Source organism: Carcharhinus amblyrhynchos, chromosome 6, assembly GCF_965287045.1.
Source record: "Carcharhinus amblyrhynchos chromosome 6, sCarAmb.v2.hapA, whole genome shotgun sequence".
NCBI classification, from domain to species: Eukaryota; Metazoa; Chordata; class Chondrichthyes; order Carcharhiniformes; family Carcharhinidae; genus Carcharhinus; species Carcharhinus amblyrhynchos.
The window spans coordinates 39,780,996-39,799,540 of record NC_137329.1 but is presented as its reverse complement, the minus strand read 5'-3'; the positions used below and the strand labels follow the sequence as shown (position 1 = coordinate 39,799,540).

The 18,545-nt window shown below is 40.5% G+C and overlaps 1 protein-coding gene across 2 annotated transcripts in view; it reads right to left on the bottom strand.

Moving 5' to 3' along the window:
- Positions 1-18,545, bottom strand: part of accs (1-aminocyclopropane-1-carboxylate synthase homolog (Arabidopsis)(non-functional)) — a 59,436-nt gene that overhangs the window by 22,563 nt on the left and 18,328 nt on the right. For both annotated transcript variants that reach the window (XM_080190270.1, XM_080190271.1), the window contains exons 4-11: positions 16,840-16,899; positions 15,770-15,840; positions 14,959-15,028; positions 10,018-10,084; positions 6,964-7,061; positions 5,386-5,463; positions 1,893-1,993; positions 605-694 (exon numbers count right to left, since the gene is read on the bottom strand). In XM_080190270.1, coding sequence (XP_080046396.1) covers positions 605-694; positions 1,893-1,993; positions 5,386-5,463; positions 6,964-7,061; positions 10,018-10,084; positions 14,959-15,028; positions 15,770-15,840; positions 16,840-16,899 — 635 coding nt within the window. The remainder of the gene's footprint in view (positions 1-604; positions 695-1,892; positions 1,994-5,385; positions 5,464-6,963; positions 7,062-10,017; positions 10,085-14,958; positions 15,029-15,769; positions 15,841-16,839; positions 16,900-18,545) is intronic.

The window sequence follows — 18,545 nt, the reverse complement described above, 5'->3', positions numbered from 1 at the left end:
AGAAATGTAACTAAGTGTGAGTAATTGAAATCCATTTAGATGGTTTTGCAATACGAGCTGATTTTATTTATTCCAAGAATGGAATTTCAAAATTACAGTATTGACAGAAAGAAAAAGAACTTGCCAAGTCAGGTGAACTAGAAATAGGTAGGTCAGAAAAGATCTATTGATGAAGCAGAGTTGCCAATTTGGGTTAGAGATTTCTTCTTATACGTGGCTTCAGGTAACTGCAAGCCAATACTCCAATGAATAGAATGGAAAAGCAGCAGGGAGCTTTGTAGTCTTTCCTTGGTAACTTCCAGCCATATACCTGTGTATATTTAAGGCCCTTGAGCCTGGACCCTAGCAATCTGCACCAAAGCTCTCTATTGGTGAGTAAGTGGATGTATGGTTCTATGGCGGCAGAATGTGCATTCTGCATCAGAAAAACAGAAATGCTACATGTCGATTTCTCAGTAGCTTGATTTAGGGACCTCTAAATAATGATGATGGGTTTCTGTAAGTACAAATTTTAGATGTTGACAAAAAATGTCAAAGTAACTTGCAAAGTAACAAAGTGATTGTCACATTATTCACATTGTTTAACGTAAAATGTAAGACTCACTTGTCAAAGCTGAGGACACTTTGGAAAGAGTCCGTGTCACCAAATACCGATAACATGTACACTTCATCCATAATTACATGCAATTTGTATCTACATCATCAGGAAAAAAATATATAAACAGCATTTAATAAAATTACGCAGAAACCTCAATCAGTTCAAAATCAGATTTTGATCTTCCTTTCTTAGAGATATTTTATTTATAAATGATGCAGGAACGCCACTTTTTGCACACTTTGAATTGAGGACAGAGTCATTTTTTTACACCTTGTCTACACCTTGGGAGATCTAATAAAAATAACACTACACAAGTAACTTGCTTGGAGGCACCTATTAATGTTAACCTGTGAACCAGTGACCAGGAATGACGTTACAGTACCTGATGGGCTGTAGAAGGCAAAATAGACCTGACATCAGATTTTCCTGTCTCCTTATGGACAAGCACCTGTCCTCTGCTTGACGCCTTCTGACAACACTTTGGTGGGGAAATTACAAGTACGAAATAACAACCTACCTTTCAATTGTGCAACATGAATTAGCTCTTATTGTTTTGCACCAATTGAAATGTACCGAAGATTTAGCAGATCCTTTTATTAACTCAACGTGACTTAGTCAGAAATATTTAAATGAGAGAACACGCCAGGCAAGGCTCTGGGCTCAAAATTATATTAATTTTTGCAGGCAAACATGCAAGAAAAAGGTTCAATCTCATCAGCACACAACAATCTGTACACATCAGAAGTTGTGGGGTGTGATGGGGAGGAGTGGGGAGTGTAGAGAATGATTGAATTCACTCTATAGTAGAATAAAGCACAATCATGGGAATTATGTAGATCTTCTTCAGTGTGGATGAAATTACAAGATCCCCCCCAAAAAATAATTAGCTCTGATAAAGAGTCAAGCTAACAGCCATCACTGCGGGGTGGATACAATCACAAATAAGGAAAAAAAATACAAAGTACTGAAGCTCAAAAATTAAAAATATTTAAAACTAGATTTACTTTGTAAACTGAATTGTTTCAATTATTACAATTATTTGTAATCAAAGCTGAGAAGTGACTAAAGGCATTGAACAAGTAGCTTAAATATTTTTCAGACTTGTACATGAGAATAAATCACACTATTTTATACACAGCTGGAACTGATAGAAGCAAAAATCAGCAGGGGCTTCACAATATCTAATTACCAACCATTTTAGCACATTTGAAAAGAATCATGCAACTCCTTACAAACCTTCATTGCTGGTCAGAGATTGTTTAGGACTCTCTCATAGCTCCAATGGAAATCTCACCTTTTCGCAAATTCAAGAAACTCTTTCATTTCTGTTGCTGAATAAATATCGCCCAAGGGATTGTGGGGATTTGTCAGAATGATGGCCGTGACCCTGGTGCCCTGTGATTACACAAAACAAATTATCAATGCCAACACCAAACAATCTCCTAAAAAAGCTTTGTCCAAATAGAATGGATCTATTATAGGAATTCAGTTGATTATGAAATATTGACGGCACAAGATTTGAGTCATGCTAATCACTATAACTAAAATATAAAGTGCAAAGAGGCAGAGATTGGTTAGTCTATCAGGTTGACCTTTATATTTTGCAGTTGCTGACAGTTCTGCATGTGCCACTTTATTTCTGATATGCAGCATTTCCCTTTCTTGCTTTTGTCTCTCAAATTGATGGCTTGAATTGATTAACAACAACATCATGCATTTATATAGCACCTTTAACATAGTAAAATGTCTCAAGGTGCTTCACAGGAGTTTTGTCGAGCAATTTTTGGCTTCATATCACTTAAGGAGATATTAGGACAGAAGAACAAAAGTTTGGTCTTAAGGAGCATCATGAAGAGAGATGGATAAAGAACTGGAGAGTTTTAGGGAAAGAATTCCAGAATTTATCATCCAGGCAGTTTTACACAACTTTACATTTCATCTTTGGAACTCCAGCAGGAATGGTCAATCATTCAATTTCTCTGAATTTTACTCAGAATGGCAATGAAGGATGGGTGGACAAAGCAAACAGGTTAACAGCACTGAATTTTCATAACGAGATATTAGTTTACCAAGTTTTCAAAATTAACATTGGAATGCACATTTTTTGATGAGTACTTTTTTCCACTCCTGTTCCACCCACAGTGTGGAGATGCTGACTTTGGACTGGAGTAAACATAGTAAGAAGTCTCACAACACCAAGTTAAAGTTCAACAGGTTTGACCTGTTGGACTTCAACCTGATGTTGAGAGACTTCTTACTGTGTTTACACCAGTCCAATGCCGGCATCTCCACATCATAGCTACGATCGACACAGCAAACTGCTGGCTCCAAGTGGAGAGTATCTCCAAGAAGATCATGCATAAACCTGTTGGCCTTTAACCTGGTGTTGTGAGATTTCTTACTGTGTCCACCCACAGTGCACAGAAGCCATACCTCTAACCTCAGAACCATGATTTCTAAAACAACACAATAACAATCCCAAGTGGGAACGTTCCTTTTAGGATGCCAAGTGCAAGTATTCCACTGAGGAAGTGAAAACAACTGGCAAGGAGTTGAAATAGAATTATTGAAAGTTGTTGACATTTTCCTCAAGCTTTTGAATCAATGAATAAATACCCACTGAATGCAGTTGAAGCATACAGTGTACTGAATCAAGAAACCATCAATGAACAGGATGGACAGAGACAGGATGGAACAACAAAGCATTGTTCCAAATCAGTCACTTCTCAGCTCATTTTTCAAAATGTTTTTACCAGAAAACGTGGGAAACAGATTCTCATACTTTACGCTGACATGTTTAAAAACAGAATCTTCTCAGTATAGGGACTAAAACGATAACAGAAACTTAAAAAACAGGAGCAGAAGTAGATTATTCGTTCCTTGGGTCTGCTCCACCCTTCAATTTGATCATGGCTGATCCTCTATCTCAACACATACTCTTGCACATTCCCCATACTGCTTGACACCGAGAGAGTCTAGAAATCTAATTCCTTTTCAAATATATTCAATGACTTGATCTCAAGAGCCTTCTGTGGTAGAGAATTCCATAGGTTCACTCCCTTCTGAGTGAAGAATTTTCTCCTCATCAGTCCAAAATGACCTATCCCGTATCCCTGAGACTACAATCCCTTGTTCTAATTCCCCAGCCACAGGAAACATCATCCCTGCATCCTGTAAGTCCAGTCTCTGTCAGAAGTTTATACATTTCAGTGAGATCCCTCTCATTCTCCTAAACTCCAGAGGACCCAATCTCTCCTCATATAATCCAGCCATCCCAGGAATTAGGCTAGTAAAACTTCATAGAAGGAAAAGCTGAGACTGAACCAATACTTAGAACACAGGAAGGGCAATAGTCACAATTCTGATTCTCTGATGTGAACTAAGTCCAGCTAGTGAGAAATGGTATCTAAAAAAATGGCAAACAAAAGAACAAACAATTTTCAGACACAAATAAAATGGTCATCAAAAGTTAACATCAGAAATTTTGATTCCCATTATAGACTTTCTTCAAACTTGAGATTAAAAAAAGCTAAGCACTGAGGTTCATGTCTAGAGAGATCAAACAGAAAGACAAAGAAGTTATGTTGAACTTATACACAACCTTAGCTAGCCCCACTGATCACTATATTGTAAAAAAGATGGAGAAGCACTGGGGAAGGCACAAAAAAGACTTGCAAGAATGGTAACAGAATTAAGAGAGTATATTTAACAGGAAAGGTTAAATATGCCAGACTATTTCCTCAGAAAAGAAAAGGGATGAACTAATGAAGAAAAATTTTGATAAAGGTAGATGTTGAGAAAATGCTTCCAGTTATGGTTGGAGGGGGTGTGGCAAGGGGGAAAGAGTTCTAAACTAGAGGTCATTAATATAAGATAATCAATTAAGTATTCAATTGCAAATTCAGGAGTAACTTTTTAAAATCATAAGTATAGCAGTAATGTGGAATGTATGGCCAGAAGAAACAGTGTGGGAGAAAAGGACAAGTGCACATAGGAGAAAGTTAGATCTGCACATGAATGAGAAAGGAATAGAAGGCTGGGAATTTTCAGCCTCACCATGGCAGTACCTGTCACAAAGGATACAGTGGCCCAGTCAACCTTCAGTGGGAGCAGGATCAGGGCCAGAAAATCCCATTCAAAGGCAACACTGATTGGATTAGTGTACCCTTCTTGCAAAAAAAAAGCATTGCGCTAGGAGCAGTAAAACTTGCAATTGTCCCTTCAACAGTCCCCTTTTCCTCCTCCGATTTTATAGGTCATCAAATTAGTCTTTTACATGATGTACCCATCAGTCAAATTGCTCATAACACTTAAGTGATTAAACAAGAAAAAAAGTGCATAAATTGAACTGCATTTCACACAATCAGGTGAACTAGAAATAGATTTAAAAGAAGTACAGACTGCACTTTAATCACCAATCAAGGGAAGAGTAAATACACAGTATTCCCAGGCTTCAGTTAGTGAAAAATGACAAATTAGGCACATCATCAGAAACAGCAATTGGAATGCCTAAAGGTTCAATTACTGAGACATTACAACATCTGTCAACTTCTGGCCCAGCTTGTTTATATGAAGCAAACCTTTGATATAATGCACTATTTGTTCAGTACTAGAATACTATAGACATTGCACAATTACTGCAGAATATACAAGACTTTGCTTGAATTATGCACAAAATGTTGATGGATATTCTGTTGAAATCCAATTTGCTGAAACTTACTTCGAAAATAAAGCAATGCCATAATTAAGCTATAGGAAAAATGAATATTTCTGAATCATCCACTCACCTGTAACTGTGCAATTTGCATTGACTTTTCAAGCTTTTCCACTGTTAGCTGAAATGGACGTGTATCTCCATCTGACACCTAAAACAAGACCATCAGAAGTTCACTGCAAGACCTAGCTTTACATCTACAATTTTCTTTTTAGCAGATTGCTAATGTTCATAGAAGCACAGAATCCCTACAGAAGGAGACCATTCAGACCATCAGGTCTGCACCAACTCTCCAACAGAGCATCTTACCCAGTTCCACCATATCCCTTCGTAACCCCACATATTTATTGAATTTTTTTTAATAGAAACCCTGCAGTACAGAAGGAGGCCATTTGGCTCATCAAGTCTGCACCAACCACAATCCACCCAGTCCCTATTCCCATAACCCCACATATTTATTGTTTTTTTTATAGAAACCCTGCAGTACAGAAGGAGGCCATTTGGCTCATCAAGTCTGCACCGAACACAATCCCACCCAGTCCCTATTCCCACAACCCCACATATTTACCCTGCTAGTCCCCATAACACTAAGGGTCAACTTAGCTCGGCCAATCCACCTAACCTGCACATTTTTGGAGTGTGGGAGGGAACCAGAGGAAATTCATGCAGACACGGGGAGAACATGCAAACTCCATTTAGATAGTGACCCGAGGCCAGAAATGAACCTGGGTCCCCGGCGCTGTGAGGCAGCAGTGCTAACCACTGTGAGTAGGCTACACATCTTGGGACACTAAGGGGCAATTTAGCATGGTCAATCCATCTAACTTGCACATCTTTGGACTGTGGGGATCAGGATATTGAATTTGATGATCAACCATGAACATAATGAATGGTGGAGAAAGCTTGAAGGGCTGAATGGCCTCCTCCTGCTTCTAGTTTCTATGTTTCTAGACTGGAGCAACCAGAGCAAACCCACACATACATGAGGAGAACATGCAAACTCCACACACACACACACACACACATGCACAGTCATCCAAGGTTGGAATCAAACCAGGGTCCCTGGCACTGTGAGGCAGCCATGTTAATCACGGTGCCACCCTTATTTTTTGAGATAGACAGAAAAAGGGCAGGAAAGAAAAGCCAACAAGAGACCACATATCACTAATTGGCAAAACCATATGGGCACAACTCACACAGTCAAAGACTTGTGCATGGTGCATTAAGAGGAGAAATAAAAACAAATTGCACCATTTGATACTGAGCTGCAAGATATGCTTGTCAGACATAAACTTTGCCTGAACTTGAGCTCAGAGTTGAAAGGGCAGTTTTGTAATAAAGTGAGTCACTGCTCAGTGACTGGTACGTGTTCTGATCAAGTTCATCTGTGTACCAATGGTTAGGTTTTCTGACAATATTGATTTAACAAACATCTTTTAGAACAAACAAAACTTCTAAATTCTCCTTATGTTACTGTTCAGGACATAACTCAAAGACAGCTATTGGTAAAGATTAACCCGAGAGTTACTCAGTTGTTTAATTTCCATTCACTTAAACTGTAGTTCAGAATTTTGTATATTTCACAAAACACAAAGATCGATAAAGCATTCACATTTTGAATTCATGTTTGTATCCTGTGTGATCGCCTTACTTTGCTCTCCAAATGCACAAGTAGTGGTTTGACTGCACTGTAGAAAAAGATATCATCCTTGATAAAACCATAGTATGGAGCGGGTAGCAGAATTCTATCTGTTAAAACAGAAACAGAACCAGTCAGTGCAGTGAATTTCAGAATCAAATGATAAATGATCAGATGACAAACGTAAAATTATTAATTTGCTGAATCAACAGGTCCATTTACCAGCATAAATGCTGCAATTAACTAATGGCATATGGGTAAATGGTGTTATAAATAATATGCTCTGGCACAAAATAACATCCTAGGGTGTGTCAGGGATTTAAATAGGTGTCAATAATGAGAAATATTGGGAATGCACTAAAATCATAGAACCCCTATAATGGAGAAGGAGGCCATTCAGCCCATTGAGCTTGCACTGACAACAATCCCACCCAGGTCCTATTTCCATAACTTCACATATTTACCCTAGTCCCCCTGACACTACAGTAGCAATTTAGCATGGCCAATCAACCTAACCCAAACATCTTTGGAGTGTGGGAGGAAACTCACGCAGACAAGGGGAGAATGAAAAGTTAGGATGTTATTCATCTCTTCCTCATACATTTCTCTGAGTGACCAGTGTAATGTTGTCTGTTTAAGTTGTCGCCAGATTTGATAAAGCACAGATTTTTTGTGGAATTATTCTTGAGATGTTGGCATGACTTCATTTATTACCCATCTCTAGCTGTCCTGAATGGGTCATTACCTCAACCCATCCTCCCAGTTGATGGCAAGTCGCAAGTTATAAGAAAGCAAACCAACAATGATGAAACAACAGTGCGATACGAACAAATCAGGATGGTAAATGACTTAGAGAGGAATTTGGAGATAATGTTGTTGCCAAGACTTTCTTGTTCCTGGCCTTCTCAGTGACAGAGGTCATACAGCTGGGAGACATTCAAAGTAACCTTGCTGAGTTGCTACAGTATTCATATATTTAACATATGTGTGGTCCCCAAGGCCAAGCAATGGTCTTTTCAATGGCTACACGGAGTTCTCTAAGCCCACTTTCAGGTTTAGGCAGCAGACCTTCCTTGACAGTGAGAGTCGTTGTGTCATAGTTTGGTCTGCACAATGGCTGACCCCCGTATGGTCCTCGGCAACTCCACTGGTGATTGGTAGCTGCACAGAGGCTTTGGCCAGTCTGGAAAAAGGGCCCATTGTCACCATGGGGGATCAAAGCTGGATGAACAAGCAGTCAGGTCTACAAAGACAAAAATGATTTTTGCTGGATGTTTTCTCCGAGTAAATTTCCTGCCCTGGGTCCTCAGGTGTATTCTCTGGCATGGTATTATGAAGGTGTAACGTAGTACAGCATGTAAACTGATGCTCAGATTTAGGCACCAAGTCTTGCAGTAGTCCGCCAGCTTTGCAATATCATCGTTCAATGTGTCTTGCATTTCACGCAAAATCTGAGCCTGTATCCTACAGCGGATGTCATCTATACAGATAAATTTCTGGGATTGGATTGGGGGTAGGTTGCTGGTATACAAGTTGTACAGGGTTGGGCTAAGACAAATCTGTGAGGTAGCTCATTTATCTGTCTCCTTCAGGCAATGGTCTTATCACCCATTTTCACCCTGTCCAAAAGTAACAGTTCAGTGGTGCCAGTAGCTCAGGGAGGGATATTTGAATGAATGGGTCAACTTGCCAGACTGTATGATATGTTGCAGTGAGGTCAAGGAATAGTGCCCCTGTTCTAAGATTGCTTTGAAAGCTGCTTTCAACAAAACTGATTGGCACAAGGATATGACGACATAGGTTTTCTTCTTGTCCAAAATCTATTTGGTCCACATTCAGGGCATTCTACATTTTTAGCTTGATCCACTGTAGGATTAGGCACTCTACAACCTTGGAAGCATACTGACAGAGTTGAAAGTTTTTGACCATCTTCATTAACCTTTTGGTAACCTCAGTCTGTGTGGTGATTATTAAAATATCCATTGGGTGGAAAAAGGATCAGCTTTGGCACACTGTCTCAGTACCCAGCCTTCACCGGGAAGCCAATCATCCTTCTAGCAAGCTGAATTCAATAATCCTGCATTTAAAGAAATCCAGGTATCGTGGAATCAAAACTGCCAGCAATATAAAATCCTGTTGTTACAATGTCACCTACAGCTGGTATACACTCAGCTACAACGCACTGGGGAAAACAAACAGGGTATTGTTCAGCCTACTATGCGTCAAATGATGCTGAGATTCTGAGGTGTTATTGAGGGTGCAGCCATCCAGGTAAGCAGCCAGTATGCTATTACACTTTGAAGCTATGTAGATGGCAAGGAGACTTTGAAGGATAAGGAGACAAGTCACCTATCACAGAAAAAGTAAGATGTTGCCTTGTTAATTAAGTATGGTGATGATTCACCTTATGCAATTAAGTTTCAGAATAATAGTAGCCTCCAGGATGTTCGTGGTGAAGGAATAAATGATAGTAGAGCCATTATTGGAGATGGTCACTGCCTGGGATTTGCATGGAAAAATGTTACCTGCCACTTTTCAGCCCAAACTTGATGTTGCCCAGGTCTTGTTATATGTATGCTCTAGTTTTGGAATTGCTAATAGAGTTGAACACCACAGAATGATGAGTAAACAGCCTTACCATTGAAATGAATTCAGATAGATCATTGATGAAGCAACAGAAGTTAGCTGGACCATAGGTGCTACCCTAAAGAACTCTCACCCAGAACAATGCAGTTGGACTGGCCATTGATAACCAGGATCATGCTTCTTAGATATATTTTCCCCACTGACTCTAGTTGTATTAGGGTTATTTGTTGCCAGATTCTGTTGAATGTTGTTTTGATGTTGAGGACAATTAGTTACCCTTCCCTCCCTTCCAGGTTTTTGCACTTGCATCTGTGTCTGAATCAAGGCACTGATGATGTCAACTCAAAAGCTGGTATTTTACGTTTACAGTGCTGATGTATCAAGAAACAATATCACACTCAAGATACAATCCCTAAAAACCTAAAGGAAAATCCAAATGTTTAACTGCTCAACAAGCACCCTGTTCCAATCTTCACTTACCTCCAGGATCACACAGCACAGCGGATAGCGCAGAAAACAGAGAACCACAACCGTTAACCACAACTATCTAGAAAAATGGGAGAAAAAAGTGTAAATACCTTGTTCTTGATTAACTAGCACATCATGAACAAGTATTTTCATTCTGGAAGGAGGAAAGAGGACCACAACTTTAAAGAATTATTTCATATTCAGTTGTGTTTAACTTCAAGAGGACACAGGCCAATTACATACCAAATAATCAAGTTTTGATTCCCATCAGTGTGATTCACATTATGGAGATATCCACTCCTGTTATTTAGATATGCATCTGTTTTTTAAATTGATGCTTCACATGAGACACCAATGGAAACCCATCCATCCAAATGGAATTTAATGTTGGCAAGTGTGAGGTGGTCCACTTTGGTAGGAATAATGGTAGGAAGGACTATTACTTACGTGGAGAAAAACTGCAGCAGGCGACGGTGCAGAGGGACCTCGGGGTCCTTGTGCATGAGTCGCAAAAACCCAGCTTGCAGGTGCAGCAGGTGGTCAGGAAGGCGAATGGGATGCTGGCCTTCATAGCGAGGGGGATTGAATATAAAAGTAGGAAGGTCTTGCTGCAGCTGTATAGGGCATTGGTGAGGCCGCAGCTGGAGTACTGTGTGCAGTTTTGGGCGCCACACCTGCGCAAAGATATTTTGGCCTTGGAGGGAGTGCAGAGGAGGTTTACTAGGCTGATACCGGAGTTGAGGGGGTTGAGCTATGAGGAGAGGCTGAATAAACTAGGCTTGTACTCATTAGAGTTTAGAAGAATGAGGGGAGATCTCATTGAGACGTATAAGATGATGAATGGGATGGATAGGATAGAGGTGGAGAGACTCTTCCTGCTCAAAAAAGACAGTAGGACTAGGGGGCACAGCCTCAAGATAAAGGGGGGGCGGTTTAGAACGGAGTTGAGGAGGAACTTCTTCACTCAAAGGGTGGTGAATCTCTGGAATTCTCTGCCCGTTGAAGTGGTGGAGGCTGCCTCGCTAAATATTTTTAAGACGCGGGTTGATGGGTTTTTGATAAGAGAGGGGATTAAGGGTTATGGGGAGAGGGCGGGAAAGTAGAACTGAGCCACGACAGATCAGCCACGATCTTATTGAATGGCGGGGCAGGCTCGAAGGGCTAGATGGCCTACTCCTGCTCCTATTTCTTATGTTCTTATGTTCATAGAATTAATGAATCTTCAAGCAGCAATCAGCCAAAATCAGTTGAAGTCACAAAATGGTTAAAACACAGGAGATAACTGGTCATATCCGTGGCTGCTTTCTGTAAGAGCTACTGAGCTTGTCCTATTCCCTTGCCTTCTCCCAAAGTCCTCTTTTGAAAGCTACAATTGAATCTGCCTCCACCCCACTTTGTCAGTGCATTACAAATCCTAACCACTCACTGCATTAAGAAAAACCTTGTCCTCATCTCATCTCCTTTTTTTGCTATTCACCTCTAGTTCTCAGCTCTTCCACCAATGAGCACAGTTTATTTTTATCTACTTTGTCCAGGCCCCTCATGATTTGAAAAACCTCTATCAAATCTTCTCTCCACCCTCTCTCCAGCTCTAGAACTATTCTTGCAAATCCTTTTTTGCACCTTTCCCAATGACTTCACGTTCCTATAGTGTGGTTCCTCAAATAGGTCAGAATGTTCTGGCTGAAGCTGGATTAGTGTTTTATACTGGCTCTATGCCTCCATCTATAATTTCCAGGATTCCATATGTGTTATTAACTATTTCTCCATCTGTCCTACCATCTTTAAGGATTTGTGTACAATTAGTCCCCAGGCCTTGGATCACTGTCTGTGTGGAGTTTCTCCACATGTCTGCGTGGGTTTCCTCTGAGTGCTCCGATTTCCTCCCACAGTCCAAAGATGTGTAGGTTAGGTTGATTGGCCATGTTAAATTGACCCCAGTGTTAGGGGATTAGCAGGATGAATATGTGGAGTTACGGGAATAGAGCCTGGATGGGATTGTGTTCAATGCAGACTCAACGGGCCAAATGGCTCCCTTCTGCACTGTAGGGATTCTATGGTTCTAGGCTCCCTGCTCCTGCACCTCCATTAGGACTATATGCTTCATTTCATGTTGCCTTTCCTTGTTCTTCCTACCAAAGTGCATCACTTCACATTTCTCTGCATTAAATTGAATCTGTTACCTGTCTACCCATGTCCTCTTAAAGTTGTTCACTACCCTCCTCATAGTTCATAATACTTCTAAGTGTTGTGTCATCCTCACACACTGAAATTGTACCCTGCAGACCCAAGACCAAACCATTAATATAGATTGAGAAACAATGATCTTATCAATCCCTGTGTGAAAAACAATCATTTACCACAACTCTTTATTTACTGTCACTCAGCCAACCTTGTAATCATGCTGCCACTCTCTCTTTTATAGCATGGGCTTCAACTTTTCTGACAAGCCTGTTATGTGGCATTTCATTAAATGCCTTTCAGAAGCTCATGTATACCACATCAACTGCTTTATTCTCACTGTTACATATACAAAAAACTCAATCAAATCAGTTGAACACAATTTCCCCACAATAATTTTGTGCTTCCTTTCCTGGATTAGTCCACATTCATCTAGGTGACTGTTAATTTTGACCTGTTATTGTTTCTAAAAGCCTGCCCACTACTGAGATTGAATCGACCAGCTTGTAGTTGTTGGGTTTATCCTTTTTTGAATGAGGGGGTGAAATTTGCAATTTTACAGATCTCTGGCATTACCCCTGCACCTAAGGAGGATTGGAAGATTATGGCCAATGCCTCCGCAATTCCACTCTCACTTCCCTCAGTGCCCTCTGATCCAGTTTGTGACTTATCAACTTTATATATAGCCAACCTTTCTAATATCTCTGCTTTCTCAATTTTTTAGCCAGTCCAATGTCTCAACCAGCTCCCGTTTCACTACAACTTCGACAGCATCTCATACCTTGGTGAAGATAGATGCAAAGTAATCACTTAGAACCTCATTTATGTCCTCTGCCTCATGCATTAATCCCCTTTTTGGCCCCTTACCATTCTTATCCCTCCTTTTAACTCTCTGCATGGAGACACTTGTCACAATTTCCCAATCTTCCTTAAATTTGGGATGGTGCCAATGGGACTGGAGAATTGCAAATGCCACAACTTCATTCAAAAAAGGATGCAAAGTTAAGCCCAGGAATAACAGGCCAGTCAGTTTAACTTTAGTGGTGGGGAATCCTCGAGAAACAATAATTCTGGATAAAATTAATAGTCACATGGACAAATTTGGGTTAATTAAATAAAGCCAATGTTGATTTGTTAAGAGAAAATCTGTTTCACTTGCTTGCTGGAGTTTTTTGAAGAGGTGGCAGAGAAGGTTGACAAGGGTCATGCTCTTGAGGTGCTGTACATGGATTTCCAAAAGTATTTGGTGCTAACTTGTGAGCAAAGTTGTAAATCACTTGTACATTGCAGACATTGCTGAAGTTCCGTATTCATGCTGTTGCATAATTCATTACAATGAGCTAACCTCCAGCCACCTGGTTACTGATAACTCTGTCTCCTAACATGTAGAATGATCCTAGTGAATAAGTAGCTACAAGTTTACCAGTATTATACACTGATAAATGGCCTGGCTTCAAATGTTTAAAATTGTGTAGAACTTGATTCTGGAGTCCCTAAACTAACCCGCATTTAAAGTCTTTGGAGTTAGAGGAATAAGTACCCCCAGGATAGAGAACAAAATACATCTTGAGCAAACAAATGTCGTGGGTGCAGTTTTCCTGACCTGCTACGCAGCTCAAGAAGTGTAGTGGGCCAGAAAATTCTGATGGGAGGGTTGAAACACAACTGGCGTCCAGTCAACTGTGACTTTCTCAGGCCTTTTTTTTAATGGCATGATCACCCTCCTGCTGGGAAATGCTGATTACGGTGTCATCCGGGCTCACTAATGTTTTGACCCTGCTGGGGATCCCACCAGCGGGAATTAAAGCTGGTCCCCAGCAACGGGGACCAGGTGTGATGGTCTCACTGGTAGGGGGAGAGGCCATTGAGGCCCTCCCAAAGGTCAGGCCCCCTTGTGCAGTGCCAAGGAGGCGGGGCCTGAGGGGGCAGGGCCTTGAGGTTGGGACCAGACCAGGGCATGCCAATTAGTGGTGGTGGTGATGGGGAGGGAAACTGCTGCGCACCCCACGCAGCAATTGATGGGTGATGAAGGGGGGCAATTTGGACTGGCCAACTGGGGTGGGGGGGGAAGCTGGTGGATGTTGGGCCAGCGATTGGTGGGGGGCTCAGGAAAGCCAATGGGGAGCCCGGTGACCAGGAGGCCAGTGATGGTGGGGCCAATGTGCATGTGCCGATATCCCTATGGGGAGATCAGTGCAGTTTTTCCGCCTGTTGGTCACTTAGTTTTTTGGGGGGCAAAATCACCCCTATATCTGTTGATTTCTTATTAGCTTGACATGAAAACTTCTTAAATGGACTTCCACATCTGTCAAGACACTGAGTTGACTCAGAAAAAACTATATCTGAAGAAGTGTCATACAGACTTGAAAGTTTTTCTCTTCACAGCTGAGTTTTTCCACCATTTTTTGTTTTTATTTCAGATTTCCAACTTCCGTAATGTTTTGCTTTTGTGATACCCATATACTTCAGATTATGTTATTTTTGTGGATCACTGGTCATTACAAAAGATAAGCAATGCACTCTAAATAAAGTAAATTTGATCCGAGGGAGAAGATCAAATCATCAGAATGCCATGACTAAGATAACGTACACTTGTATAGCACCTTTGGCATGAGAAAACATCGTAATCGTCTGAAGAGAAAGGTGGATTGAGGATAATAAGAAGTCTAGCCACTACAAAAGGTTTGAAGGGTTTCCACAGTGGCAAGCTGTTTTGGCAAAGGGAGAGGTCAAAACAACGAGTGGCAATGCTGGACAGTGGTAACTACTCACGTTCTCAGGCTTCAGGGGCACCGGTGCTTTACAATAGCACGTCAAAAACTTTCCCACTTGTACTCTGAGGCTGAGATGGCAGCAAGACAAACAGAAAAATGTTTTGAATTTGTTTCTTACACATTTCTCTAGATATACAAATGCACAGATACAGTTAATCATTAAAAAACATTTTTTTAAAGGGAATCAAATCAAAAAGCCTCAGTGTTACAAAATGCTAATTGCACATTGCCAATCTTTTTCTTTAAGTTTTCATTTACAGTATTTGGCCATTACTGGTAAGGCCAACATTTATTGTTCACCCTAATTATCTTTGATAAGATGGTGATATGTCACCTTCAAATGTCTCATTCCTGCAACGAAGATTCTCCATAGGGAGAATAAGGAGTTTCAGTGGGGCTTAACCAGGTGCAAGTGGAGAGACAGCGCAGTGTCCAACTCACATACTTTCATCCATCCCCCCATCTTACCCCCAAAGTCATCCCTAAAGGAGCATTAAATTCTAGTCTTCAGCAACAGAAATAAGCATGTCATAAAGAGAAGGACAGCCAAAGTGCACACAGCAGGACTCCACAAACAGCAACAAGGTGTTTTCCTTTCTTTGATGGTATTCATTGAGGAACTTCCTGTGTCCTTCAAATTGTAGCTTGTGATCTTTTATGTCAAACACAGACCTTTTTTATGTCTTATGTGAAACATGGCATCTCCATCAAAGCATGTTGCAATAATGGAGTTCCCACTGAGGTTGACAATTTTTACTATTAGATAGATGTGACCTAAAGTCAGCAAATAGCACAATAAAATTGCTTACAACTCATGTCCTTTCCAGTCTGGATACTGCAAGAGTGGAGGGTCTATCTGAAACATGTCAGGCTGCATCAACTGCAAATAGATAAGAAACCAATTAGCATATTATTGAACAAGGAATAATCTTTTAATAGCCAGAAATCTACATTGAAATGGTTTAAACTTTCTTTTGTGTTTCTGTATTTAGAAAGTTTAAGCTGAAAAGCACAACAGATTCTGGACAAAAATAATAAAAGAATAACCATGAACAAATCTTGTAAAGAAAAAATTACCTTTGTAATATTCAGTGAATGTATTAAATAATAGTTGCATTTCAGATCATTCCAAATTGCTTCCTAGGTTAACATTAAAAAAAATGCTTGCTGAACCAGGAAAGTTAAATTTCAAAGGGCCAATCAAAGGCATAATGAATGAGATGGGGACTTGAGAAAGTTTCTTAAATAAGAAGGAAGTGGAGAGGCAGAAAGGTTTATGGTAGACATTCCAAAATGTAAAGTTCAGACAACTGAAGTTTGTGCTGGCACCGGTGGGGTATCTGTTTCCTGTTCTCGTGATCCTGTCACTCTTCACAGCGTAAGGATACGGCAGCAAAATTAATGTAAGGCCAGTTCTTATGCATTTATTTCACTCTCAACAAAAGGATTACTCAAAGTGCAATACTAAACAGGAGGGAAAACAGTTAACAATACGTAACAAAGACTTGTTCTGAAATTGTTATAGATTTTTTAATCAATTCAATTCTATTACAACAGCAACTTACATTTATTCAGCATACTTAACTTTAGAAATAATACAACCCAAGATACTGCATAGGAATGATATCAACCAAAATTTGAGACCAGGACAGATGTAGATAAATGTTCAAACAGATGTAGCTAGGTTTTAAAGGAGAGCGAAATAGAGACAGGGTGCTCAGTGGGGAGAACTCCAAAGCATAGAATCCTACAGTGCATAAGGGGGCCATTCGACCCATTGAGTCTGCACTGTTGATATGAACAATGGGTAATGGTAAAGCACTTGGAAGGACACAGATATTTTAAAACTTATTTGTTGTTGAAGTAAAGATGCACATACCCTTTTGGAAAGCAGGTCAAAGCACAGCTTGTTCTCACTAGCTCCCAGATTAATAATGCCCTGCAAGATGGATAAGAACAAAAAGAACATAATCATCTGTAATTTCAACAAAAAGCTGCACTTAGACTTACTCACCCATCAGTTTTCAATTCACAATGTGGGTGCTAGGTTGTTCCAGCTCCAGTTAAAGTTAAAGTTAAGGTATTAGTCACAAGTCAGGCTTACATTAACACTGAATGAAGTTACTGTGAAATTCAGTAGTCGCCATATTTTGGCGCCTGTTCAGGTCAATGCACCTAACCAGCATAACTTTCGGACTGCAGGAGGAAACCGGAGCACCCAGAGGAAACCCATGCAGACACGGGGAGAACATGCAAACTCCACACAGACAGTGACCCAAGCTGAGAGTCAAACCTGAGTCCCTGGCACTATGAGGCAGCAGTGCTAACCACTGTGCCACTGTGCCACACAGTTCCAGGTCAAATTGAATTTAAGTCACATACAGAAAACTACAATATAGGATTTTCACTGCCTACAATTTAAAACATCAAAATTTAGAAACTCAACAAAGGTACATAAAACAATGGCTGACATTACTGGAAAAGATGGGAACATTCTGAAACCAGCCATCTCTGCTGTCCTATGGGAAGGGGAGGTAAGGAGGGAAAAAGGTTTCCTCTGATCCCTGTATTAGATACACTATGGCTGGAAGACATTCTCCAGAGAGATCAAAAATCCATTTTGTTGAAACATTTAGCATATTTATGAGAAATAGTGAAAAAAGGGCATTGTTGCACTATTTCTTACGTTTCTGATTCATTGAATCAAAGGAAGCTTTTCTCCAGGGGTTCAAAATACATGTGACTAAAATCCCAATTAAAGCATCCAGTTGCTGACCGCAGAGCAGGGTGAATTGCCAGGAAGTACCAATGAAGCTACATGCAGGAGAAAAACTGAACTAATTTCGACACACTTGAACTCAGGTACAGGCTATTGGTCAGAGGGAAATTGTTAGAATCCATTATTATCGAGGTGATAGTGGGATACTCAGAAAATCATAATGTGATCAGGCAAGATCAACGTGGTTTTGTGAAAGGGAAATAGTGTTTTTACTACATTATTAGATTTCTTCTGAGGAAGTAACAAGCAAGATGAATAAAGAAGAACCTGTAAACATGGCATACCTGTATTTCCAAAAGGCATTTGATAATTTGCCACATCAAAAGGTTCCTGCGCAAAATAAAAGTTCATGGTGGGGGAGGTAACACATTAGTATGGATAAAGGATTAGTTGGCTAACAGGGAACAGACAGTAGGGATAAATGAGTATTTTTCAGGTTGACAAGCTTTAACCAGGGATCAACGCGGGACCCCAATTATTTATAATTTACATCAATGCTTGGACGAAGGGACGAATGTATGGTAGCTAAAGTTGCTGATAACACAAAGATAGGTAAGATCACACAGTGACACAGTGGTTAGCACTGCTCAAAGCGCCAAGGACCCGTGTTCAATTCCGGCCTCAGGTGACTGCCCGAGTGGAGTTTGCATGTTCTCCCAGTGGCTGCGTGGGTTTCCTCCAGGTACTCCGGCTTCCTCTCGTAGTCCAAAGCTGTGTAGATTACTTTCATTGACCATGCACAATTCCCCTTTAGTGACAGGGGAATTAGTGGGATAAATACGTGTGGGTTGTGGGGATAGGGCCTG